The 25,686-nt window shown below is 37.1% G+C and overlaps 2 protein-coding genes across 2 annotated transcripts; one reads left to right on the plus strand and one right to left on the minus strand.

Moving 5' to 3' along the window:
- Positions 1–542: 542 nt before the first annotated feature.
- On the plus strand, positions 543–7,450 carry LOC132304115 (RGG repeats nuclear RNA binding protein A-like). The gene is made up of 7 exons (XM_059801662.1): positions 543–938; positions 2,648–2,963; positions 3,178–3,243; positions 3,367–3,499; positions 5,115–5,273; positions 5,382–5,438; positions 6,917–7,450. Exons 1-7 carry the CDS (start codon positions 761–763, stop codon positions 7,097–7,099), a joined length of 1,092 nt encoding a protein of 363 aa, XP_059657645.1. The 5' UTR covers positions 543–760; the 3' UTR covers positions 7,100–7,450.
- A 951-nt stretch (positions 7,451–8,401) lies between these two features.
- On the minus strand, positions 8,402–13,373 carry LOC132304116 (GTP-binding protein YPTM2-like). Its single transcript, XM_059801663.1, has 8 exons — positions 13,184–13,373; positions 11,003–11,075; positions 9,957–10,004; positions 9,818–9,865; positions 9,377–9,448; positions 9,129–9,284; positions 8,885–8,988; positions 8,402–8,746 (listed from the first exon to the last, which is right to left on the minus strand). The coding sequence occupies exons 1-8, from the start codon at positions 13,195–13,197 to the stop codon at positions 8,650–8,652; spliced, it is 612 nt and encodes a 203-aa protein (XP_059657646.1). The 5' UTR covers positions 13,198–13,373; the 3' UTR covers positions 8,402–8,649.
- Between the last annotated feature and the right edge of the window lie 12,313 nt (positions 13,374–25,686).

Genomic DNA, 25,686 nt, shown 5'->3' on the forward strand with positions numbered 1-25,686 from the left:
TACATAGCAACATGCAGTTACTTCAAAATGGTATAAGCTCTCCCCCTCAAATGTGTGGTTAAGAGTTCAAATCATGTTCGAGAGATATAAGATCTAAAAATCATAAATATTATTTTATGTTATATATATATTATTACTATTTTTCTTTATCATTAAAATTATATTTTCTCTTATATAATAGAATAAATTTCCCTATATGCATGCACATAATATATTATTTTCTAATAAAAAAAGTTAAAGACAATTTTTATGTAGTGCTTATTTTATTTTCAACGCCGGGGAAATGGCTATTATTAATTTATTAGATAATATATTTTTAAATAATGTTTCAATAACTAACACATTAGAAATGCGACATAAGTTCAAGCTCCATGGTAGACTCTTCAGTTGGATCGGGTCACCCATGAGAAATTACACCAAACCCGTCGCGGTTCTGGGTCATCAACTCATCTTATAGACCAATAATTGAGAGCTTACACTTGCTACGGTGAAGCCGCATTCACCCTAATTCCTCCCACTAGGGTTTTTAAGATTACGTTCGTTACATCTCAATTCTCTTCTGCTTCGGCTAGGGTTTTCAGAGCCCCCATTTCTCTCTCTCTACACAAACACACACTTTCTCTCTCTATCATTTCTAAGTTATTGTTGTGCACTAATTTTTAGATCTATCCATGGAGTTAAACAAGAGCTAGGGTTTCGTGGTTGCTACTATCTTCAAAAAGTCTAGGGCTTTTCATTTCTAAATCTATAACTGTAAAAAATGGCAACCACAAACCCATTTGATCTTCTGGGTGATGATGACAATGACGACCCCAGTCAGCTCATCGCTAAGCTCCCGCCGCCGGACAAGAAGTCTCCAGCTCCGGCCCAAGCTGCCGCTGGTCAGCCGGCGAAGCAGGCCAAGCTGCCTTCGAAGCCCACCCCTCCTTCTCAGGCTGGTAAAGCTTTTATTTTTCACCGAATTTCTTCTTCGTTTTCTAATCATAACGCGCATTTTGATGTATAAATATAGATTTGAACATTTCTGTATTCATTTGCACTTTTCTCTTGTGTCAACTTGCTGAAATGGTGTAGGAATTTAAATGAAAATGAAGTTTTGAATTCATTCCCAACTTTTTTATAGTTGTACACGCACATGTAAGTCGATGTGTTTGTATGTTATTAACATTATGTTGCTGATAAAGTCGAGGTTATGAAACAAAATTGAAATTTGTGGTCCTATTTTTCGTAGTTTTGTGCTCTTTAATGTAGATCCGTTGTTTTGTTCAGATTTACACAATTAGTTGTTTTTAGATTGAAGTTGTTTCTTTCCACTAGCTGTTGTTGAAACTTTGATTAAAATTACATCACATTTGGCTAATATGGATGTTGTAGAATTAAAATTTTAATGTTTATAATTTGTTTAGCTAAATAGCATGTGTGTCAACTTCCATACTTATCCTTTTTCCTTTCTCCTTTTCAATTTTTTTTTTTGGGTTTGGGGAGTGGGGTAACTAAAAGAAAGAAGTAGAACAAATGGCCCATACTTCATACTTTTCTTTTTTCTTTATTGGATGATTACTGGAGAATTTTGATTTACACTTCAGTATATACATAAGAAGCACATTAGATTTAGTTTCTAGGCATCTTTGGTGTCCATGGAATTTGGATTGCTCTACTGTATCCATTGTATGGTTTTATTGCATAAATCATCATATTTGGCACTGTAATTTCATAATTACCGATTCTGTCTCCAAGGATCTACCAGCACTGTCTTTATTTGTACACCCATTAACTCCTCTATGTTGGCTTCCCATGACTGCGATTGCTGTAACCTAACTATCGCACATTGACTTTTAAAGTTGATTGTCGTCAAAATGGCCATCACCGCCACAACTTCCTCACTTTAATATTTGGAATTCATTATTTTTGCAATCAATGTTATTATTCACCGCCATGACTTGTTAGTAAACTTCAATGATTTGTAATCACAACCACTACTTTTAGCTTCCATTTCCAAACAATAACGCCAATGTAGTTGTCGATCTTTTCATAACCATAATTTTTTTACAGTTTGTAAATTGAATTATGTGAAAGTTATTGTGTATTTCAATGGCTCATCTAAAGATTGGAACTTAGTTTCCGTGTTTTCAGTTTTCTGTAATGGAGTCCCAAGGAGCTAGGATCGATCCCCATTAGCTAAACCAAAGCATCTACTTAGTGTTTATACGTGCTTCATTGCTGATTTTAACTTTTTTCATAAAATTAAAGTTCTCCTTTGGCAGTCCATAGCCCATTAGCAGAGTGAGCATTTGCATTAAGGTATTTTTTTCCTGTCGTTGTTGCCTGTTCTTCTTGTGATGTGTTAAAAAGAGTAGCTTGACTGTATTATTCTACATATAGCTCGTGTTTGCTTGTTTTCCTTTTTCTATGTTGTTGGCTCTGATATCTCTGTTGTTCTTATTGATATTCCTATCCTTGTTGCCCGCCCCCGCCCCCGCCCCCCCCCCCCCCCCCCCGGGTATGCTACCTCTGTTAGAATTTACCCGGCTATAGGGTAAGGTTGTCTTCTTTGTTTTGTTTTTTCTTCACCTTAACCCCAATGCCCTATAAAATAATTTTGGTTATATTCCACTTTCTCCTTGTGTCTTTGATTCTTATTGAGTAGTGAGGGAGGCAAGGAATGATGCTCCACGTGGAGGCCGAGGTGGAGGGCGTGGACTTGGACGCGGACGTGGTGGTGGTGGTGGATTTAATCGGGATCCAGTCAGCAATGAAAATACTTTTGGCAGCAGCAGTGGATTTTCTGGAGGGTACAGACCCTCTGAGGAAGGAGATGCTGGGAGATCTTCTGAAAAGCGTGGGTATGGTGGGCCTCGTGGCGGTTTCCGTGGTGGTCGCCGAGGTAATTTTGGCAATGGAGAAATTACAGAAGGGGAACGTCCTCGGAGGACATATGAGCGGCATAGTGGAACTGGCCGTGGGTAAGTATTTCTTTATTGTTGGAATGTTTTTAACTTCTAGTTTATAGTAGGTTGCTTTCTTTTCCTGCTTATTTTATTGATTTTTATATTTTATAATTTCATTATGGTGTAACTCATTATGCTTGCTCTGTTAGTTTTGCATGTTATAGTTTCAGCATTCTCTCTTTCTTATACTTATCAAAATAATAATAATTCTGTCTTTCTTATTGTGCAGGAGTGAGGTCAAACGTGATGGTGCTGGTCGTGGGAATTGGGGAACTCCTACCGATGAAATTGTTCCGTGAGTATTCTCTTTAGCTTCTAGCCTTGAAATGGAATTCTACTTTATTGTATTATGTTTTTGACATGTAAGAAGCTGGATAAATAATCAAAAGGATATTTGCTTGCTTTCGACAAATTTTAGGGAGACCGAAGAACCTGTCATTGAAATTGAGAAGAATGTGGACGCTGATAAGCAAATGGGACAGGAAGACGCTGGAGATGCCAACAAGGAGAACCCAGCAAATGAGCCAGAAGAGAAGGAGCCTGAACAAAAGGTGAATGCTTTGTTCGAGTATGTTGTATATTTGTCTTTTCCATCTTTGTGTTATCATTTCCTAAGTGCCTTTTGGCAGCTTACAAGAGGTAGGAAAAGAGAAGGAACCTTAGAATATTAGAACTACTTGGGTTTAACTGTGTGTCAAATTCCTAATTTAACCCTTTATTTTCCTTCCATTTTCTGGCAATGTGACAAAGCATATTGTTTATTGAGCTGAACAAATAAAACATAGTTTCTCTGAGGTTAAGGATGTAGAGCATAATTTCTCTGATATAGAGCATAATATTGGTGATTGATCAGAGCAACATGGAATATTTGTTAAAGCCGGTATTTTTGTATGGGTTTAGTCATGTATAATAAGTGAGTGGATCTGTAACCAAGAACTATAGGTATGATTTATTTTGTTTTTCCCTTTCTATCATGGAGCCTTGAATAGACAATTAAGCCCAATTCCCCTATCTAATTCATTGGACCTTTTTGTGAGATCTATTGATCAGAGGCATACCTTTCTTTTCCTAGAATTTGATGTATCTGATTCCGTCTGGCAACTTGGTGCTTTTCTTGGCTAGTTGTTTACCTCCGGTAATGTTCTTTAGTATATTAGTTTGAATTAGATTAGATATCTTGATTAGATGGCAGGTTGATCATTTGCATTACTATCTTAATCCTAATACTGAACTCTATGTGAATTGATTTAGAAAATCCAGTTTAGGTGTTTTGGCACCCGCCCAATGCATCTCCCTTTTCTGGTATTCCTTTTGTGATATATCTTATTTTTTTTTTTTAAAAAAGTCTTCTATCTTAACACATGGGTGGCAAGGTTACTTGGAAATGGGTTAGCCATGAATCAGTTTTATCCATAGATCTCCTGTTATGATCCATTCATAAAGCATTTTGAGAATAATTTGTTCATAAAGCAGGACTTGCACTTAGTAAATTCCACTGAATTTTTTGAATACTGAGATGTGTTGTGTTACATTTTTCTATAGGCATTCCGTTTTATATAGCCAATAAATAAATTATGTACCTCGTTAAGGAAGCAATATAAATACAGAAACAGCATTCAGATATCGAAGTGGTAGCATTTCTTCAAAGAAGCCAACTTGTTTTAACGATATTGAGAATTGAGATCACTTGCTTTTGTTGTTTGGGTACATAGCGAATTCAGGGACAAATCATTAGACCTGGATTTGAGTTGGACACTTTGATTCTTAAAAGACAGAATGGAGTGAACTGTAGTCTAATGAGATGAAGAAACAACGTTCGGATATCAAAGTGGTAGCATTATTCCAAAGAAGGTTGACTTTTAACCATCTTGAGAATCGAGTTCACTTGCTTGTGGTGTGTGGGTCATACCGAATTAAGCAACAAATCATTAGACCTGTATTTGAGTTGGAGACTTTGATTCTTTAAAAGACAGAATTGTAGATAATGGAGTGAATTGTAGTCTAATGAGGACCTTTGAATGCCCTGGTACTCTTATATTTTGGAGTATGCTGAAATTGAAAAGTACTGTGCAGTCATGAGTATGTTAAAGCTAAGCATATTTTGCAGTATGTTCCGTCATGGTATCCATGTTGTTTATGTTATATTCCTGTTCCTTGTCATAACAGGAGATGACTCTGGAAGAGTATGAGAAAGTACTTGAAGAGAAGAGGAAGGCTTTGCTGGCGCTAAAGACCGAGGAACGGAAGGTTAATGTGGACAAAGAATTTGAATCAATGCAACTGCTTTCAAGCAAGAAGAGTGATGAAGAGATCTTCGTAAAATTGGTGAAACCCCTTGAGAACTTTTGGATGTTGTTGTATCTGATAGTATTTAATATTTCTGTCAATGAAGCTTTATGCAAGCTGTTTGATTAACATCTGATGAATTGTCAGGGTTCTGAGAAGGATAAGCGTAAAGAAGCTGCTGAAAAAGAAGAGAGAGCCAAAAAGGTATGCTTGGTTTTCAGTTTTTTGAATTACCTGTTTGGTTTCTTTAACGTTGCTGCTTATATTTGGGTGTTCAGTGTTGTTTCGTTGTCTGGGTACATCTGAAATAAGTGACAGCTGCCACAGCTATGCTTTTATACATTCATTTCTCATTATTATCATAGTCAGCCACTTCCTCCCCCCTCGCCCCTTCCCCCTGTTGTACAAGGAATTTACTTGTTAGCATGATACTTCATTGTTTTACCATCATTAGTTAATCTTGGTCAGCGAGAAACTAACTTTTAAAGAAAATAATCTGTGTAGTGGACTATTTTATAGAATCTGGAAAGGGGTTCATTAACAGGGGGGGTTGCTTAATGAATGAGAAATGCTAGTGGCACTGGTGTCGTGAGTCCCACTTCGGGGCCTGCATGTTCCAATAAATGAGGTACGCAGTCGCGACTGCCCGTAGCAACCCCCTTCCCTTCTCATTTTCTCATAATGAATCAAGATTTTCGTATTCTATTGGCCAATTGCTTCCGTCTCATGGAATTCTGGTAGCTCTATGGTGGATTTTTTTTTTAATTCTCAGGATCATATCTTTATCCCGCCTGTTTTTTTCCCCAATTCCACCATTTTTTATTGTCAGGCCAAAAGTCTTCATCTCTTTTGGAAGTTATCTGATCTCTCATTAAGGCTTATTACAATCATATGAAATTTTGCAAAAATTCTCTAACATCCCTGTCTGAGTTAACCGTTAAGCCCCTGTCCCATGCTAATTTACAAACTACCCCAGATTATATTACATTGATTTTATAATCGACATGGGTGATGAAGCAACATTTTGCATTTTATCGTTTTGCCTTTCTGATTTCTTTTGTCAAATCAGTAGTTTTTTCATCTGCTAAACTCTCTCTCTCACTTTAATTGTTCAGCGTCCTAAATTGACTAGCTAATATATATCCCCCTCGTGCAAATAAAATAAAATTAAAGCATCCTTAAATCCATGCAATTAGTAACTAAATATATCTGCTATACATGCAGTTAATTTCCCTTTTCATTTTGTTAAAAGTTAAAACCTAATATACATACACAACCAATAAAACATACGCCAACCATTCTAACCTCTATGGACTAACAATGATGTTAGCAACCCGAAATAGAGAAAATAGGGTGAGAGATAGTGAGATTTAACCTTTCTCTGATATATATGCAATCTCATTATAACAACGATGTTATAACAATTGCTGTCATATACTATTCCATATTAATTTTGAATTTCTGGTGGGATATTTTGGTTAAATAATGCTATGATCAGAACTTATTTTTCATATTTGTCTGGATTTAATATTGTTTAACTTTAATTTGTGTTCTGTAGTTCTGATTATCACGTACTTGATTTCAACAATGTTGCTTTGTGCCAGCAGAAAATAAACATCATTTCTCATCCTGCAACTTCACATCTTCGTAATGAGACTTACAATTGTTTCTATCATGTACAGTCTGTCAGCATAAATGAATTTCTGAAGCCTGCTGAAGGAGGAAAGTACTATAGCCCTGGTGGTCGTGGCCGGGGACGTGGCCGTGGTACAAGAGGAGGATTCAGCGGAAGCTACACAGCGAACAATGTGGAAGCCCCATCCATTGCAGATGTTGGCCAGTTCCCTTCCCTGGGTGCTAAGTGAGGGTTCGCCCTGTGCAGCTTCCTCAATCGCGTTGGATTCTCCCTGGTTTCTTTTTGGGATCCTGATGATATTTGAGGAGGGCTCATTAGAGCAAAATGGTCACAGGAATAATATATTTTCCTGTCTAAAACTATCTTTAAACTGTTACTTTGTCAAAGAGTGTATATTTTAGATGTTTTTGTGGGTCGATGCCCATGGTTCTCATCGTGATCTTGATTTCCATGGATACACACTTCAATCATATTTAGGTCATTAGAGGTTATTCTCATGTCTTTGATAGAGATGTGGGGTATCATTTTTGATTTGGACTTGGTTGAGAATAGTATTTGGTTTCTCTTTTTGATGTCACAATTATGTTGATGGCAGTTTTTGGTAAGAACTAGTCAATCTCGGAATGCCATATCCATTCCTGTGCAATCAATCATATAATGGCCAATTAAGACTCCAGAGAACTTTGCTAATGTGGGTGGAAGTTTAAAAAACTGGTCTCTGATTAGTACAAATAGAGAGTAATGTACTTGAAATATAGTTACCAGAGCATTCTCTTTCCTGAGTAAGTACATTTACCAGGGGAGACATTGTAGGCTAAAAACTGATGTTTTTCCAAATAATTGTTTGAAAAATTAAAACTTGTCCATCCAAAATTATCATCAGTCAAGTACAATAGTAAATGAGTAGTGATACTCTTGTCTATTTTTTGATTAGTTATTTATACTTAAATACAAGTATGTTGAGGGCCATTTGACACTCTTATTTGTTGCTTAACTGCAACTACGTGGGAATTTTTAATATTTCCTAACTTGTGTCGTTCTCTCTGTGTTTTCACATTTCAAGACCTAGATACCAACCCAAAACACAATGACCGGAAAATCTTTAGATGCAAACCGTTTTCTTCCTTGTTATTTTACGTAATTCCATAATCAAGACAACAGTTTCGCTGCTGTTCAGATGGCTATTAAAGATGTTCTTACTGGGAACTGCATGATTCAAGATCTGCTCATCATGGCTGGTGAAATCACGCATGAACATTTTTGCTAAAATGCCTGTTAACTTCACATGCAAACACGGGTTCCATGTTATTACTTCACCACTCAGTAAACCTATAGTAACCATTAAACCCTCGATGATGCCACTCACCCAAAATCCAAAGACGATGATGCCACTCAACCAAGATCCAGTTTAGTTCTAGGCAGGTTTGAATTATAAGATCGAAAAAAACTAAGTTTTGTACTCCGATGTTAGAAGTGAGCGTCTCCCATGCAATGGAGATGCCAAGCTGTATGCAACTGAAAGGAGCAGAACTTGACAAAAGTAAGTACTATTCACTAATATTCCTACTTTGTACAGCAATCTTTTAAATCAAGTACATTGAAAAGAATGTAGGTCTTAACAAAGTTCTGAAGCACCAGATATAAAAACAAATCACAATGAGTTCTTTTTCAGAGAGAAGAAACGGGGAGCTGAGGGTAAAGAAAGGGGGGGGGAAAAAAAGAAAAGATGAGACTAGTTTTACAGGAAATGCATCCTTGGGCAACCAATTCTGTCGCCCTTCAATTAGAGCAGCAACCAGCTTTTTGATTCACAGGTTGTCCTCGGATCTGCACTGTCGGAGGCCTGGCATTGTTCATCGCAGGCTGGCTTGCCATCCTGTATATACGGATTAAACAGTTGATCAGAAGATGAAAAGAAATGAACAGAACATAATCAACTAAAATAAAACAGCAAATTTTTATGGTGCGTATAAAGTTTAGTTCTTTCGTAATGAATTAATACAACATATAGTACCTGTTCTTGATCTCAGCAGCCATGGCCATGAAAGCTTGTTCCACATTTGTAGCATTTTTGGCACTTGTTTCCAGGAAAGGGATGCCAATTTCATCAGCAAACGCCTGAACAAGGAAAACAGGAAGTCTAGGGACTGAATTTCTATACTACCACAACAGAAAGAAAAAAGAATATATATATATATATATGTATGTATGTATGTGTATTAACAGAAGAGTTAAGATACAGAAATAATTATTATTACCTTCCCTGTCTCATATGACACAACTTTCTGTGCCGTGAGGTCACACTTGTTTCCTACTAGAAGCTTATTTACATTCTCACTTGCATAGCGGTCAATTTCATTCAACCACTGCTTGACATTGTTAAAGCTCTCTTGATCGGTCACATCATAAACCACCTGCCAGTAATACCATAAATATAAGGCTTACAAAAATCCCTATATGAAAACAAACTCAGAGATGTACACAAAAAAGGAAATGCATCACTTACTATAATGCCATGCGCCCCACGGTAGTAGCTACTAGTAATTGTCCTAAAACGTTCTTGTCCAGCAGTGTCCCACTGCACGTCCAGAGAAAAGTAGGTGTCATTCAGTTGTTATCAAGAAAACAATAACCAAGAAGAGGTAACACCATGTTCGAAGGCAACATAAGAAACCCAGGCACAAGAAAATAGTCATAAAAGTAAGATACTCATTAAAAGAAACACCAAACAAGACTCCGGAGATATGAAATATTTCAATTTTTGACATTTAATCTGATTAGAGTAGTCTTACAAATTTCACTGACTATTTTATACTTTATGAAATTTCCAAAAAATTTCCCACGTGAAAGAGAGTTTTAAGTTTCGGATTTCATTAAAATTCAAACAAGAAGCAAAATTGAAACCCTTGAAAGGAATAACTGATAGCAAGGTGATTCAGAAACTTACAATTTGGAGTTTAATGGTTTTACCATCCTGTTCCACCGTGCGGATTTTCTACATTAGAAAGCATTAGAAAAATTAGCAATGAATATAAAGGTTATGTACTCAGTAAACCAAGCCAAGGGCATGGGAACTAATTGCTTACGAAGTCCACGCCAATGGTGCTGATGTAACTATCCAGATACGAATCATCCTAAAACACAAAATTAACAAATATGGTTAGAGAAAATATACACCATTCAAAGCTACTTAACTTGAAATCTTTAGACCAGAAAAAACCATGAACATATCAACATAACAATTACATCCATATTCTATACAAAAATGAAGATCACAACATTAACCAAGAATCATTTTAGGCCAAAAGTAACTGCATCATTGGGTAAAATCTTCACTCAGACATCCAACTGTCTACATTAACGTCACATCGGAAGTTTTCTGTTAATATCAAATAAGTAGTCTTCAATCGGAACGGATATCCACCTCCTTAGGTAGCATGGACAGACGTAGCATGGGCCGACCTGGTGGTGGGGAAAGAAGGGGGGGGGGGGGGGGGGGGGGGGTGTTGGGGTTATTAATATTTTTATTTTTTAATGTATATAATTTATGAAATATATAAAATGCCACCCCCACCCCCCTAAAATTATTTTTTTTCTTCAAAAAATCTATCTAATGATTTTCCTTATTCTTCTTCATTTTTTTAAATCGTCTTCAAAAAATTTGCATTTTCTTTCTTGAATTAAAAACTATTTTTTTTCCTTTTAAAATTCTCTCATATTTCTTCTTTTTACCAAAGTTTTATTTTATCATATGTTAGTATGCCCCCCCAACCAAACTCCTGGCTCCATCCCAATTAGGTAGCATCAGTTCCCTTTCCAATATATACCACAAAAGGTTAGATACAAACAGAACAACATCATGCTGTAAGTGATGCTTATGTGGCAGGTAAAGTAATTTTCATATAAAATCGCATCACATACTTCGTCTTTAGCAAAAAGTAGTATGTTATACACAAATTATTCTTGTGGTAATCAAAAGAATAATAAATATGCAATGACAAGTCTTCATAAGCACTATGGCAATTTTCAAATAATAAAACTTCAGTAAATAGAAATGAAACAGAAAAACAGACATTCTAATATCCAGAGTAACCCATGAATGGCAAATATAAAAATAAATCCAAAAACTTACAGCAAACCTCAGGAGGAGGCATGATTTGCCAACACCTGAATCTCCAATGAGCAAAAGCTTAAAGAGGTAATCACTGCAAATAAGAGTAAAAAGGAGAACAAAATACTTTCATCAATGCCAAAAAATAATAGAAAACTTCTTGAATTGAAAATGCAAATGCTTTTCATCTCTGTGTGTGCGGATGCCATGTTTGTGCGTGTGCATCCAAATATGTTAGATAGAAAAATCAGATAATATATCTATATATATGACAAATTATTCAAGCACTAAAGTTAGACATCTGTTACAATCAAAAAGCTAAATCTATGCAACTCAAGCTACCTAAAAATTACTTCTGACTAAAAAATGCATGAACATATCATCATTTGATATATCCCTCCCAATTCCTATATTCAAAAATTAGTAATTAAGCCTCACAAAATATTCTCCATGTTCCAATTTCATGGACAGAACAATTTTCCATATATGTACACAATGCTACATCAGCAATTCATTCATCAACCAAGCTAAAAAAAATATAAATGAAAACTATTATCTGGAGACCCTCCCACCAAAATCTCCATCCAGAACTCTTTAAACATCTTGTGCAATCATTGTGGAGGTCGAAATCTCAAGCACAAGATTTAACAAGCAATGTTGGCAATAACATGCAACCCCGAATGATCATCCTAAATTTGTTTGATTTGTTATTCAAAGCGACACAGGTATTCAAATTTGCCTTTCTGCTGCAAATATAAAATGTAATTCAACATATGAAAGCGAATTAGATAATTTACTCTTCCAACTATCACTTTCTTAACCCCACCAAACTGTAAACACACACATATATTGCAGGTTCAACCAGAAGTATATTTTATGTCCTATGTAGGTGAACTGGATATGTAAACCACCACTTAGTTGCATACTAACTTCAAAAGAACAGTTGACCAATCAAATGTATAGGTAGATAAAGTGCATTTTTTTTTTAATGTTCGTCACACAAACATGAACCACGAGGTACCCTGTTCAATAAGTTGTACAATGCATTGATGCTCAATCTTATGGGTACAAAATGGTGAATCATAACAGTGGAAGACACATCAATGATGATATAATTTGAACCTTATAAACCTAAGCAGTAGAACCAACCCAATTGATCATTGCCAGTTAATGCGACTTCATGTATTAAATAAAAAAATCAATATTCGTAACAACTAACAAGGCCATTGCCAGTGCTAGTCTTGCTAATGTACAAAGTTAAGAGGGGCAGACTAAACAATAGCATTATTTAATTAATGTGACTACTGTCAGCCCCAAACCCACCTTTTCATGCTTAGGACTTGATCTTTTATCATTGTACCATGTAAAAGTCACTTTCCTCAATTCTTTTAACTACCAGAAACTGACACAAAAATTCGAGAACCTAGCGAAATCTAACTTCTTCCACCAAAAAATTGATTTTCAACTACTATCACCAAATGCTAGCCTAATGCAACTACCAGCGCACATCATGCCTGGGCCCTTCAACTTTTCAGATACATAATCAAATTCCAGCACTTGTTTTAAATTCACCAATTAAAAGCCAAAAACAATTTATTTTGGAAAAAATGAAACTTTTTATAACTGTCAATGACAGGCTAGCTACATGTCCATCCAAAATTCAAGAATTCCAATTATTCAGCTAAGTTCCACCATACGATCTGACATTTTTCAACAATATTCTTAGCTAAAGTACAAAGTGGAAAACAAAAAATTCAAACTTTCCATTAGTTTTGATCATTGTTTCCAAAATTACATCCTAATCTTTTTGCACCGAAATACTGAAGGAATTCGATGGGAATTCCATATGTGCAGAAATATATAAAATTATGTATAAATATAGTATATTCATAGAATTGTACTTTCCCCACACGCCCAAACACAAGTACACAACAGACCAAAACCGATTAATGGATCTGAAACCAAATCACCTAGATCTATGTTGTCAATTTAAATCACATCATACGATCCAAAAAACCATCCAAACACAACAACAACCTAATCACAAAAATTTGTTACAGATACAAGCATCAAATCATAACAGATCTAAACGAAATACATCACGAATCTAATAAATTCGAACAAAGTCACGAAAAAGTGTAGATTTTAACAACTTCAGTGCATAATTCGACAATAAAACAGAAATCTATCACGCGAACTTACTATTCAGGATTCATGGCTGTATATTGTTTTGATCGTTTAGGCGAAGAGAAGTCCGGCGAGTATCGCAAATATGCCTGAGATTTTATGAGTTTTCCGGTGAGAACTTGAACGGAATTTCGATCGATGCAGAGAGAGGGATAGAGAGGGACGGAGAAAGAGATTGTGAAGGTGGGGAATGAAGAGGACTCCGATTCTTAAAGAGGCCTAAATTGTCGGAATTGTGAAGGTGGGTGGTGACGTAGCAAGTTGAAGGAGTGCTGGCCACGTGTCATGCATTGTGGCACAGGTGTGATAATGGGCTTTTGTTTGTCTATTTTCTTCCACTTATATTCATTAATTCTATTTTAATCAAAGGAAAAATACAAAAAACCTAATAATAAGTGGATGGTGACAAAAAAATAAAAATAAAAAGGCCTTGTGTCCAATGGTAAGTGGATGGTGAGATTCGAACCTTCAAATTAACAAAGTGAGTGTAAGTGTAAGTTTCTTTACCAAGGTTTGTTTGGCTAGACGAAAATAAATGGTGAAAAGTGAAAGTAAAAGAAAGTGAAATGAATGAAAATAAAATTAAGTTTTTGAGGAGGCCCCGGATGACATGGGCCAGGTCCGACTCGCAAAACACAACCTTCAGTCCGAACAGCTGGGTCAGCCCATAGAAAGACACTGTCATATGGGCCGAGCGGGAGTAAGCCCATCAAGGGTGACTAGGGCTTACAGAGGAATAGGCCCAGGTCCAGCAATCAGAAAATATCTTGCAAATATCTTGTAAATATCTTGTAAGTATCTATAAATAGGAGTTGGAATGAAGAGGAGAGGGATCTTTTTCGGGTTGAGGTGTAAGAATTCTAGAGAGAGAAAGAATAGTAGGAGTTTCTTGCATCTTCAATTGGCGCCGTCTGTGGGAATCGCATGAAAGTTTGGTTGATCAATGAAGAGTATCGAATGGATTCAAACCAATTCGGTTGATCGAGACTCGATCTTGGGGATTTGAATCCAGATCTGAGCGATTATGACCTACTCTGGAGGAATTACAATTCTTGAAGCTTTGGCAGGAGTGACTTCGGATCTACGCAACCACGAGTTGTTCGATTGTGGCAGGATCTGACGGATTTAGAGTTCAGACAATTCAGATCTCGTAAACAGTGAGCATAATTCGGAGAATTAGAAGCCAGATCTAAAAATTCCTACTCACGAAGCTCAGATTTACTCGCGAACTTGAGATTAATGCCTTTACTCCGTTCGGGAATAATGATAGGTGAAAGCTCCAATCCGATGGAGGCTGTCCAGCAAACAAAGCTTGAAGAGTTGATGAACTTGATTGAAGCTCTCAGAAAAGAAAATGCAGAATTGAAAGCTGGACTGCAGCATCGGCAGATACCTGCGGCTTCGCATCCACTTCCGGTCGGAGAAGGAGGTGTTCCATCTAATATCGCGCATCAAGGCGATCAGGACAAGAACAATCAGTCAGCTCACCACCGTGATGAAAGGATGATGGACAATTTGCCGCCAAATGTTCGTCGAGTTGAAGATCACGAAGGATCGACTCACGTTGATCCGCAGCGGGAAAGGTTTGACCGAGAGGAAGTGATGGAGGTTGATCGCCGTCGAGTAGCGTCGCCTTGGCAAAGAGAGTCCATAGAGGAACGGTCGTTCGATCCGTCTTACCGGCCCTCCATGGTTACTGTCACTCATCACGGTTCGGAGGGCAGAACCGTAACTCACAGAGCTACCGCTGGACTCCAGAGAGAGAATGAAGCTCTCCGATCCGCAGCTCGGACGGTGGATTCACCATTCACCGACGCGATCTTGAATGCGCCGCATCCAAGGAAGTTTGCTATGCCAGTCTTTATTCTGTTTGACGGAACGACCGATCCGATCGATCATGTGTATCATATCCAGTTGAAAATGGCCCTGAATACGGAAAACGACTCTTTAATGTGCAAATGTTTCCCTACAAGCCTGGCCGGACCGGCGCTCAGCTGGTTCAAAAACTTGCCTAGGAGCTCAATTGGCAGTTTCAGAGACCTGTGCGATCGGTTCATAAGCCAGTATTATGGGAACAAACGCCCGCCGAAGGACATCTCGAGCCTATTCACGATGCAGCAGCACAAGGATGAACGTCTCCAGGCCTTTCTTACCAGGTTTAATCTCACTAAGAGTATGGTGATCGAATGCCACCCTTCTACGGCAGTTCAAGCCTTCAAGTTAGCCATGACACGCGGAACTCCCTTTCACACCAGTCTGGTAGTGAACACGCCGGCTACCATGGATGAACTCAATGAGAGAGCCGATGGCTTTGTGCGCCTAGAAGAAGAGGAGGCAGCTAATGCTCGGACAACGTCGCTTGTGTCAACCGAGGAAAAGTCCAAGGCAAAGATCAGGCAGAAGCAGGCTCAGCCGCAGCGTCAGACCACCTGGAAGGCCGAAAAAAGGCCCAGGGAGGAAGAGTTGATTACTCCGCTGAAGGTCACTCTGGCGAGGCTGTATCAGGAGAACAAAGACAAGTTTCATCCACCACTGCCAATTAGACAACCCCTCGAACAAAGGGATCAAACTAAACATTGTGCTTTTCATTCTGATTTCGGACATCAAACTAACGAATGCAGGAACTTGAGGAGGCAAGTGGAGATGTTGATAGCTAGAGGGGAGTTTGCGAGTTATGTTCAAGGCTCGGCGATGGAGCAGAATCGACCAGTGGAACAAATAAAAAGGAGTCATAAACAAAGCTCCCACAATTCGCAGCCAGTTCGTATAATCAATGCTATCCATGGTCGACCCGAGCCTAGTGAAGAGTCAGATGAGCTGCTACGGGTGCGCCTGCGGCAGGCGCAGATGAAGAAAAGGGTCGGCAATGTGACCACTCTACACCAGCAGAGCCCATCAATGCAGATAAAGTTCGACTGGACAGACCTGCAGCGTGTTCAACTGCCTCATGACGACCCGTTGGTAGTCAGTTTGACAGTGGCAGATTGCTTGGTGCGCAGAGTTCTGATCGATCCTGGGAGCAGTGCGAATGTTATGCCGAGGGACACATTTGACAGGCTTGACATTAAACCAGAGAGGCTCAAGCCCACCGGAAATCCCTTATTAGGGTTCGATGGGAAGAGGGTGGAACCCGTCGGGATGGTGGAAGTAGAGGTTCAAGCTGCAGAACGAGCTCTTATGGAAACTTTTGTGGTTGTGGAAATTCACCCCTCGTATAATCTCCTGATGGGAAGAGGGTGGATTCACAGAGTCCGAGGTGTACCCTCAACTCTGCATCAGGTCATGAGGTGCCTCGGGCCCGATGGAGATAAAGTAATAGACATTCGGGGGGATCAGGTCGCAGCCAAAGAGTGTTATTCCGTCACACTAAAGCATGCTGGGAAAGGAAAGGCGCCCGTCCGGTCGACAAGCCCCAGATAGCAATTACAGGAACCTCCACTCGAGCAGAATAGGGTGGAGGAGTCAGCCGACTTGACCGAGGAGCCCCTTCTGGATGTGCAGATCGATCAGTCCAGGCCAGAACGAACTACCAGAGTGGGTATAAGACTGACCAGAGAAGAGCAGCAAGAGCTGGTGGATTTCTTGTCCCACAATGTCGACGTATTTGCATGGAGTCACCTCGACATGCCTGGAATTAGTCCTTCCGTATCCTGTCATTCCCTGAATGTCAATCCTAATTTCAAACCAGTGAAACAGAAGCAGCGAAGATTTGCTCCAGAACGTAATCAGATCATAGCGGAAGAAGTCGATAGGCTGCTTGATGCGGGATTTATCAGAGAGGTGCACTACCCTGAGTGGTTGTCCAACGTCGTTGTGGTGCAGAAGAAAAATGGGAAATGGCGAGTATGCATTGATTTCACCAATTTGAACAAAGCCTGTCCGAAGGACAGCTTCCCGTTGCCTAAGATTGATCAAATGGTGGATGCTACCACTGGGTATGAGCGTTTAACCTTTCTGGACGCATATTCAGGTTATAATCAGATTCCTATGGACCCCGCAGATGAAGAAAAAACTTCTTTTGTCACCGAGCGAGGAACATACTGCTACAAAGTTATGCCTTTTGGATTAAAGAATGCGGGAGCAACTTATCAACGACTTGTTAGCAAAGTTTTTAAGAATCAAATGGGTAAGACTGTCGAAGCCTATATTGATGATATGGTGGTAAAGAGTAGGAAAAAGGATGATCATCTGAAGCATCTGCAAGAGGTATTTGATGTACTAAAGCGATATGGGATGAGGCTCAATCCGACCAAGTGCTCGTTCGGTGTGAGTTCCGGGCAGTTTCTGGGACACGTGGTCAACCGCAGGGGCATCGAAGTTAGCCCCGCTCAAGCAGAGGCTTTAATTAAGAATGCCGAGCCAAAGACGATCAGAGAGGTGCAAGCCCTAACAGGACGAATAGCTGCATTAAGTCGATTTATTTCAAAGTTGTCAGACCACTGCAAACCATTCTTTGACACGATTCGGAGCCATGGAAGGCAGGTCTGGGGGGATGAGCAACGACAGGCATTGACTCATTTGAAGCAATATATGCAGAATCCACCAGTCCTGTCAGCCCCAGAACCGGAAGAAAAGTTATTTCTATATCTTGGAGTATCTGGTGTCGCGACGAGTGCCGTTCTGATTCGTTGCAAGGAAGGGGTGCAATACCCGGTATTTTATGTAAGCAAAACACTGATGGAGGCAGAAAAAAGATACTCAAAGGCCGAACGGGTGGTACTTGCACTTGTAAATGCAAAAAGAAAGTTAAGGCATTATTTTGAATCCCACCCCATAGCTGTTCTAACAACTTTCCCAATCAGAACGCTCATGCACAAGCCAGAGCTCTCGGGCAGAATGACAAAGTGGGCCATAGAGTTGAGTTCATTTGACATAACGTACGAGCCGAGAATAGCTATTAAAGGGCAAGCGGTGGCCGATTTCCTACTAGAATGTGATGTCGAAGATACGGAAGAGGACCTTAGAAGCGGCTCTTGGAAACTTTTTGTGGATGGCTCCTCTAACCAGATGGGGGCTGGGATTGGGATCAAACTGCAAACCCCAGAGGGCACTTCCTTGAGCCAAGCGCTCAGACTTGAGTTCCGAGCCACCAATAATGAAGCGGAATACGAGGCGTTGCTAAATGGATTAAAGTTGGCCAGAGAGCTACAGATCAAAAGTTTGACAGTGTATAGTGACTCGCAGCTGATTGTTCGGCAGGTAAATGGTGAGTACGCAACCAAGGATGACATAATGGGGGCATATCGTTCTGCCGTTCTGCGTAGAGCCAAGGACTTTGCAAAGATTGAATTCATACAGTTGCCGAGGGAACAGAATGCAGATGCAGACCGTTTAGCATGCAGTGCTTCGAGTTGCGGTGAAACATTGGCGAGGGTGATTCCAGTGGGAATAGTGACCCAGCCGTCCATTTTCGAAGAACCGATGGACTCGGACCCTTGGCAAGTCAACGTCATACCGTATGAACCGAGTTGGATTGACCCAATCATTACCTATATTCGAGATGGCGTTTTGCCTATGCAAAGGGATGAAGCTAGGAAACTCAAAAAGAATGCTGCCAAGTACGCCATCGTGCGGAACCAGCTGTACAGAAGGTCCTATTCTGGCCCGTACTTGAAATGTGTCACCCCCGCGGAGTCGCAGCAGGTATTGCGACCTATTCATGAGGGTGTGTGTGGCAATCATTCTGGGGGAAGATCGTTAGCGCATAAAGCAATGACACAAGGGTATTTCTGGCCAAACATGTCAAGAGATGCGGAGGAGTTCTCTCGAAGGTGCGATAAGTGCCAACGATATGGACCAATGATCCACCAACCACCTGAGGAATTGCACGTAATGGCCTCGCCGTGGCCTTTCGCGCAATGGGGGATGGATGTGGTCGGTCCTCTGCCAACTGCAAGAGCTCAGAACAAGTATGTGTTACTGGCCACGGATTATTTCACTAAATGGGTGGAGGCAGAACCGTATCCTAGCGTGACTCAGACTCAGGTGAGACGATTTATCTGGAACAACATTATCTGCCGCTTCGGTGTTCCCAGAACAATAGTCATGGACAATGGCACAAACCTCGACAGCAGGCAAGTAAGAAAGCTGCTGGAGGAGTATGGAATCAACCAGAAGTTGGCTGCAGTAAGTCATCCTCAGGCTAACGGACAAGCAGAAATCACAAACAGAACCATTTTCGCCTGCATTAAGAAGAAGCTGGAAGATCATAAGGGGAAGTGGTTGGATGAACTCCCGAACGTTCTATGGGCTTACAGAACCACCCCAAGGCGGCCGACTGGGGAGAGCCCGTTCGCAATGGCGTATGGTACCGAAGCAGTTATACCGGTTGAGCATTTAGTCCCCACTATCAGAAGCTTAGCATGTAGTCGAGATCAGAACGACAAGATGTTAAGATTGAACCTCGACATGATAGACGAAAGGAGGGACGCAGCGGCTATAAGGCTAGCATCGTATCAGCAAGTGCTGGCGAATAGTCACAATAAGAGAGTAAAACACAGGGATTTTGCCCTGGGCGATCTGGTTCTGAAAAGAAAGGTGGGGATGGTCAAAAAAATGATGCCACCCTGGGAAGGCCCATACAGAATTGCAGAAGTCATTGGCAAGGGGGCATATACGTTGGAAACCATGGCGGGAAGGTTGGTCAGCAAGCCCCGGAACATTGATTCTGGATCTGACCGTCCGCTCCCCCACGTGGTTATCTCGAGCCGTCAGCGTCATGATGAGACGCCATCAATAATTACCCCTTATTAAATAAGGGGCAATTATGGGGGCAGTTGAGGAGGCCCCGGATGACATGGGCCAGGTCCGACTCGCAAAACACAACCTTCAGTCCGAACAGCTGGGTCAGCCCATAGAAAGACACTGCCATATGGGCCGAGCGGGAGTAAGCCCATCAAGGGTGACTAGGGCTTACAGAGGAATAGGCCCAGGTCCAGCAATCAGAAAATATCTTGCAAATATCTTGTAAATATCTTGTAAGTATCTATAAATAGGAGTTGGAATGAAAAGGAGATGGATCTTTTTCGGGTTGAGGTGTAAGAATTCTAGAGAGAGAAAGAATAGTAGGAGTTTCTTGCATCTTCAGTTTTCATGATACATTTGGCTAGCATGAAATTTTTTCAAGAAAGTTGTGATAAAATATTACGTTATTAGTTTGGATAGAATAAAAGAGAAAAAAAAAAAAAAAATTATACTTGTCAAAATTACCCTTATAATTTTAAATACTAAAAATATAAATAAATTTGAGTAAAATTAATTCATGCATCAAATTTTGTTATTGATAATAATATTTTGAACTTGTATGAGACACCAGATCACCTGAACTTCTTTAATCAAAAATATTTTAATTTATATATATATATGATTTAGACATTACAATTTATATAATAATAATTGTAAGGACTTTGATTAAATCAAATAAGATTATGATTGTTCCACTAGATATTTGTTTATATTAGAATAATCAAAACTAATAGAATTTTACGTATAACAACTAAGTTTATGAGGGTTTTATTTCTGAATTATACAACTATAGAATATTTTGTATTATTTTTTTAAGGAATGTATATATTCCCTAAAATTTATAATAACTCTGGTATCCAAATTCTAAAACGTAGTAGTATCCAAATTCTAAAACCTAGTTGATATGTATATATACATATTGTAAATTAATAATGGGAAACAATATTCGCATTCCACTTTTCTCCAATTGCAGTATGTTTATAATTTTATTTTTAAAGGAAATGACAAGAAAATCCTTAAATTCATTAATCCACAATTCATTAATTTATAATGTCATAACTACCATTTATACAACTTTATTTATTTATTTTTTACCTTCTTTACTTTTTTTACTAGTTTTTTTTTTCTTTTCCTTTCTTTTTGTTTTTTCCGAATGTCCTCTCAAAGAAAATAATATATTCTATACTAATAATTTTATTTTTGGTAGTCAAAAGAGATAATTTATAGTGACATTTATTTTTTTTTTATTTTTTACTTTATACAATTGAAAGAGATATCTATGCAACAAAATTGATTTTTTTTCAATTTTGTCAAAAGAGGTAACTTTATTTTTTAGTAATTTTTTATGGGTCATGTCAAAAAAATAATTTATTCAATAAAAATAACTTTTTTTTTTTTTTTTTTGATCTTATCAACAGAGATAATTTATTCAGTAAAGAAAATTTTTTTTAATCATCTTCCCTTTGTATTTTTTTTTATTATTATCTTTTTGATATATTGACAACGGAGATAATTTATTCAATAAATATATATTTTTGGCGTTTTTTTTTTCTTCATGCCAAAAGATATAGTTTTTTAAATGGTTACTTTTTTATTTTTTTTATCCTGCCAAAAGAGGCAATACTTCTAAATGTAAGGTTAGAATTGTCATTTCATTTAAGATTGTTGTGTAAATGTTAAAAAGTGAAGTGCAATTATCGCCTCTCTCAAGTCTCAATATAATGCACTTAAAAAATACTCACCATAATATGTTATATGTATATATATGTATTTAGAAGGAAAAAAAAAGAAGGCGGGGGGGGGGGGGGGGGGGGACATTTACGTTTGGAAAAAAATATGTCTCTAAAAAAGGGAGAAAAAGATGAAGGAAGCTCAACCAATAATTATGGCTATAATAGGAATTTAAAATATAACTTCACAACTTTTCTGCGAAACAAATTGTTTTGCTTCACACAAAAAATTTAAATATTTTTGGTTCTTTTCCTTTCTTGCTAGTTCTTTCTAACAAAACAAACCCGATGAAAATATATATATATATATATATATATATATATATATATTCTCTTTCTACTCTGTCTTGGATGTTCTATGAATACTTTTAAATTGTGTTCTATTGGTTTTTAATTTTAAATATGGTGTTTGGTAGATGTAACGTGATTGAATTTCACATTATTATTATTTATCCAAGAACTTCTTATTAATTAATTTTTCTCTTTTAACACAGAAAAATAATTTCAATTCCCAGTATATAGTTCAGATGGTTTTTGGCCCACTAACGTAATCGGGATTGCAACAGAATTTCTTGGGATGCAATAAACTACATCAGGAATACCATAACAATGCAAATGCGTTTATAATTTTTATATAGTGTGTTACACTCTTGAATCAAATATATTATATAAGTGTTGCGATATAATATCATTGTTATATTCAATTTAAATAAACAATAAATTACACTAAAAAAATTTAAATGAAGAGAATGTGTTTTTCAAAGGAATTCAGTAGAAAATCATATCCACGTTGTATTGAATAGAACCATCCATCAGTTTACATGCGTGTGCCACACATGTGATGTGTTAGAATTCAGCCTCGTTCCAAAATATTCTATTTAATTCTATAGGTGATTTTTTCATAGTATTAATTTGTACATTTTTACTCCCGTGATTTTTCTCTTATCAATCTTTTATATTAAATGTCATTTCACCTACTATATTTATTTTTAAAACAAAATTTCATTTTATTTTAGATCATTTTTCTCATGTAACCATCTATAACTAAGTCTATGGTGTAAATGTCCAAACCATCTAAATTTACTTTATCTAATTTTCTAACCCATTGATGCACATGCACATCTACTTTCTCTCTCAAATTTTTATTTGTGACCAAATCTCTTTTAGTAACTCTATTTATCCATCTTAATATTCTCATTTTTATTGTTTTTTCAGGTCCGACATTTTCCTCTATACAACATAGCTCGTTTAATAACTGTTTTATAAAATTGTTTTACAAGTACAATTGTAAAATAATTTACTAAAACAAAGTGCATCCATGGTCCTTCTCCATTGTTTTATTCTTTTATTAGTAATATAAAATTAACTCACTCGTTAATTAATTTAAACTATTAAATCTTTTTCAAACTCCACACAATTGATCGCAAATCACGTCCATCATTTAAATTCAAAACTCATCTTCAGTGAGACTTGAACAAAAAAAACTTTAAAAAATTATTCAAACATCGTAACTGCCTAAGACTTGAACAAGAGACTTAATAAGGATATTCAAAAAAACCTCGGCGCCTTCTCTCAAAGATAAAATAAAATATCAAGAAATTGTTCTTTTGCAATTGTGGCTTGAGTAATAATATTCATATATATTTTTTAAAGTGAAACAATTAAGGTGATTAATAACATGAAATGAAAACTTTTTTAAGCTTATTTGTAACCGTTAAATTAATAAAGAAAAAAACAACAATGGAGAGATCATTAACTCGTTTGGCATGTGCTTTGTTTTAGACATCTTGTTTCTGGCTAAAACAGAAATAGTATTTTTGTTGTAAGAGTGTTTTGGAAAAAAAAAAAATCAGAACCACGTTTAGAAACAATATTTTAGACGTTTTGTTTTTGGTTCGTATTACACTACTGTTATGATTTTGGGTCATGAATAGTTATCAAAATAAGAAAAAACAACTTTGAGCCACTATTCACGAAGTGTTTTAATACTTCATAAAATAAAATAAGGTTGCACTAAATATATTTTTGTTACCAAAATTGATCCTGTAGCAATAAAAAAAATAAAAACAGCACAAATAAAATGCATGTGTAACACGCCTAAAGTGCTTTTTGTCATTTTCATGAACCGTTGAAACCCGTCAGCAGTTGCTTTGGTGGCGAGACGGCCAGATGTTTCTTGGATGTGTCATCCACGCATACGCGTGTAACTGAAATTAACGAAGGAAAAACACTCCCATTCGACTTACTGCGCGTGTGTACACGGATTCATAACATGCATCAAAACAGGGACATCAAGAACATTTCTCAAATTGTTGTCATTTTAAAAAGTTGCCAATGACTTAAATAATTTAGTTATTGGGTTTAAATTTTTTCTAAATTCAAACAAAATTTATATGTATATGATTAGGGAAAAAAACTTTAATTGTATATAAATATTTCAATTATAGAAATTTTTTCCTTCGTATAGGTGTATAAATTCATCATTAAATTGATTCTTATCCTGTCTATATATAATTTAGTTGGAGCCTAATTTTACTGGGTTAAGATTTATTATAATTATACTTGAAAAGCATAACTCATTATGGATCATGTCCATAAAATTCAAACTCAAATACATAACTCAATTTATAAAGATATGTTTTACACAAACTTAAACCACAATAAAATTAAGCTTCTAATCCATTGGAGTTTGGATGGATCATCTCTTTTTGAAAAGTTCCATAACTTACTTTGTTGTGCATATGTTACACTATTATTTCAAGAATATAATTTCGAAGCAAAATTATTGCATTTTAAAAATTAAAATTAGGGTTTAAATCATATAAAAAACTCTCAATACTATTATTTTTTTTTTATCATACAACCCGGACTTGTTCGTAAAAACGGTAACAGTAGTTGCCACTTTGATTCAATTTTGTCAATAAACTGTTAAGAGTTTGTTAAATGACTAAATTACCCTTATGATATACCAATTTATTTAAAAAAAACAAAAAATTATATTTTACAAATTACAACATTATCCTCTTGCACAAAACAAATAAAAATAAAATTGATAGCACATGGTTGACACATGTTCTTGCAAGGATATTTTTGTCACTAAAATTTGATTGACAATGTATGTGAAGACCACACACTAGGTTAACGTCCCAAACTAATAGAATTGGGGTAAAGTAATAACTTTATAACACTGTTAAGATCTTTACAAACAATCAAATTGGAGTTTTATGATAAAAAAAAATATATAGTATTAGAGATTTTATAATTTAAGCTCTTAAATTTATTATACTATTATATCTTCTAGTATATATGCCGCATGAATATTACATTTTTGAAGTAATACAGCTTACCTCTCAATATCTTAGTCTTGTATACATAATTAAAAACATATCATACAATGGAGAGGACTCTCATTCTTCCACGAACATCTCAAGATTTGACAAAAGCATGTGAAGTAGAATGGAAAAGAGAACTGAAAGGTGGAATGAGGTGGAATGGAAAATTAGAAAGACTGTTTGGCAATAAATACCATCGAACCAATAACAAAAGCATGTGAAGCAGTCGCTGTTTGGCAAGGTATTTGATATACGCAGTCCGCGAATGCGCGTGATCATGATTTCCTCACAGTGATTGGTCAGAAATGGTGGCTTATACATTTAAGAGGAGTAATACAACTAGGATGATTTGTCCTTCTGGCAATTGGCAACACGTTCATAATCATAGATTGACCAATTGGACAACAACTTCCTTCCTGTCACCTTGAACTACCCAGGTCACCAATAAATTATATTACTTTTCTCGTCCAATATAATTATTCATTTTGTGAATTATGACTCACAACAATTATATTAGGACGGAGAAAATATCAAAAACCCTCAAAATATTAAAGAATAGTGATTTACATGAATATGCTCATCTAGTTAATAGTTTTGTTATAAAATATTAGTCAAAAAAGCTTTTATAAGTAATTGACTTATTTTTTGGACATGAATTCTCAATTTAGATATCAATTATTTATTTATTTTTAATGCATATAAAGAAGCAGTA

This window comes from Cornus florida, unplaced genomic scaffold (assembly GCF_030987335.1).
Source record: "Cornus florida cultivar Cherokee Brave unplaced genomic scaffold, ASM3098733v1 CherokeeBrave_3.0.0_Hap2_Chr04, whole genome shotgun sequence".
Classification (NCBI taxonomy): Eukaryota; Viridiplantae; Streptophyta; class Magnoliopsida; order Cornales; family Cornaceae; genus Cornus; species Cornus florida.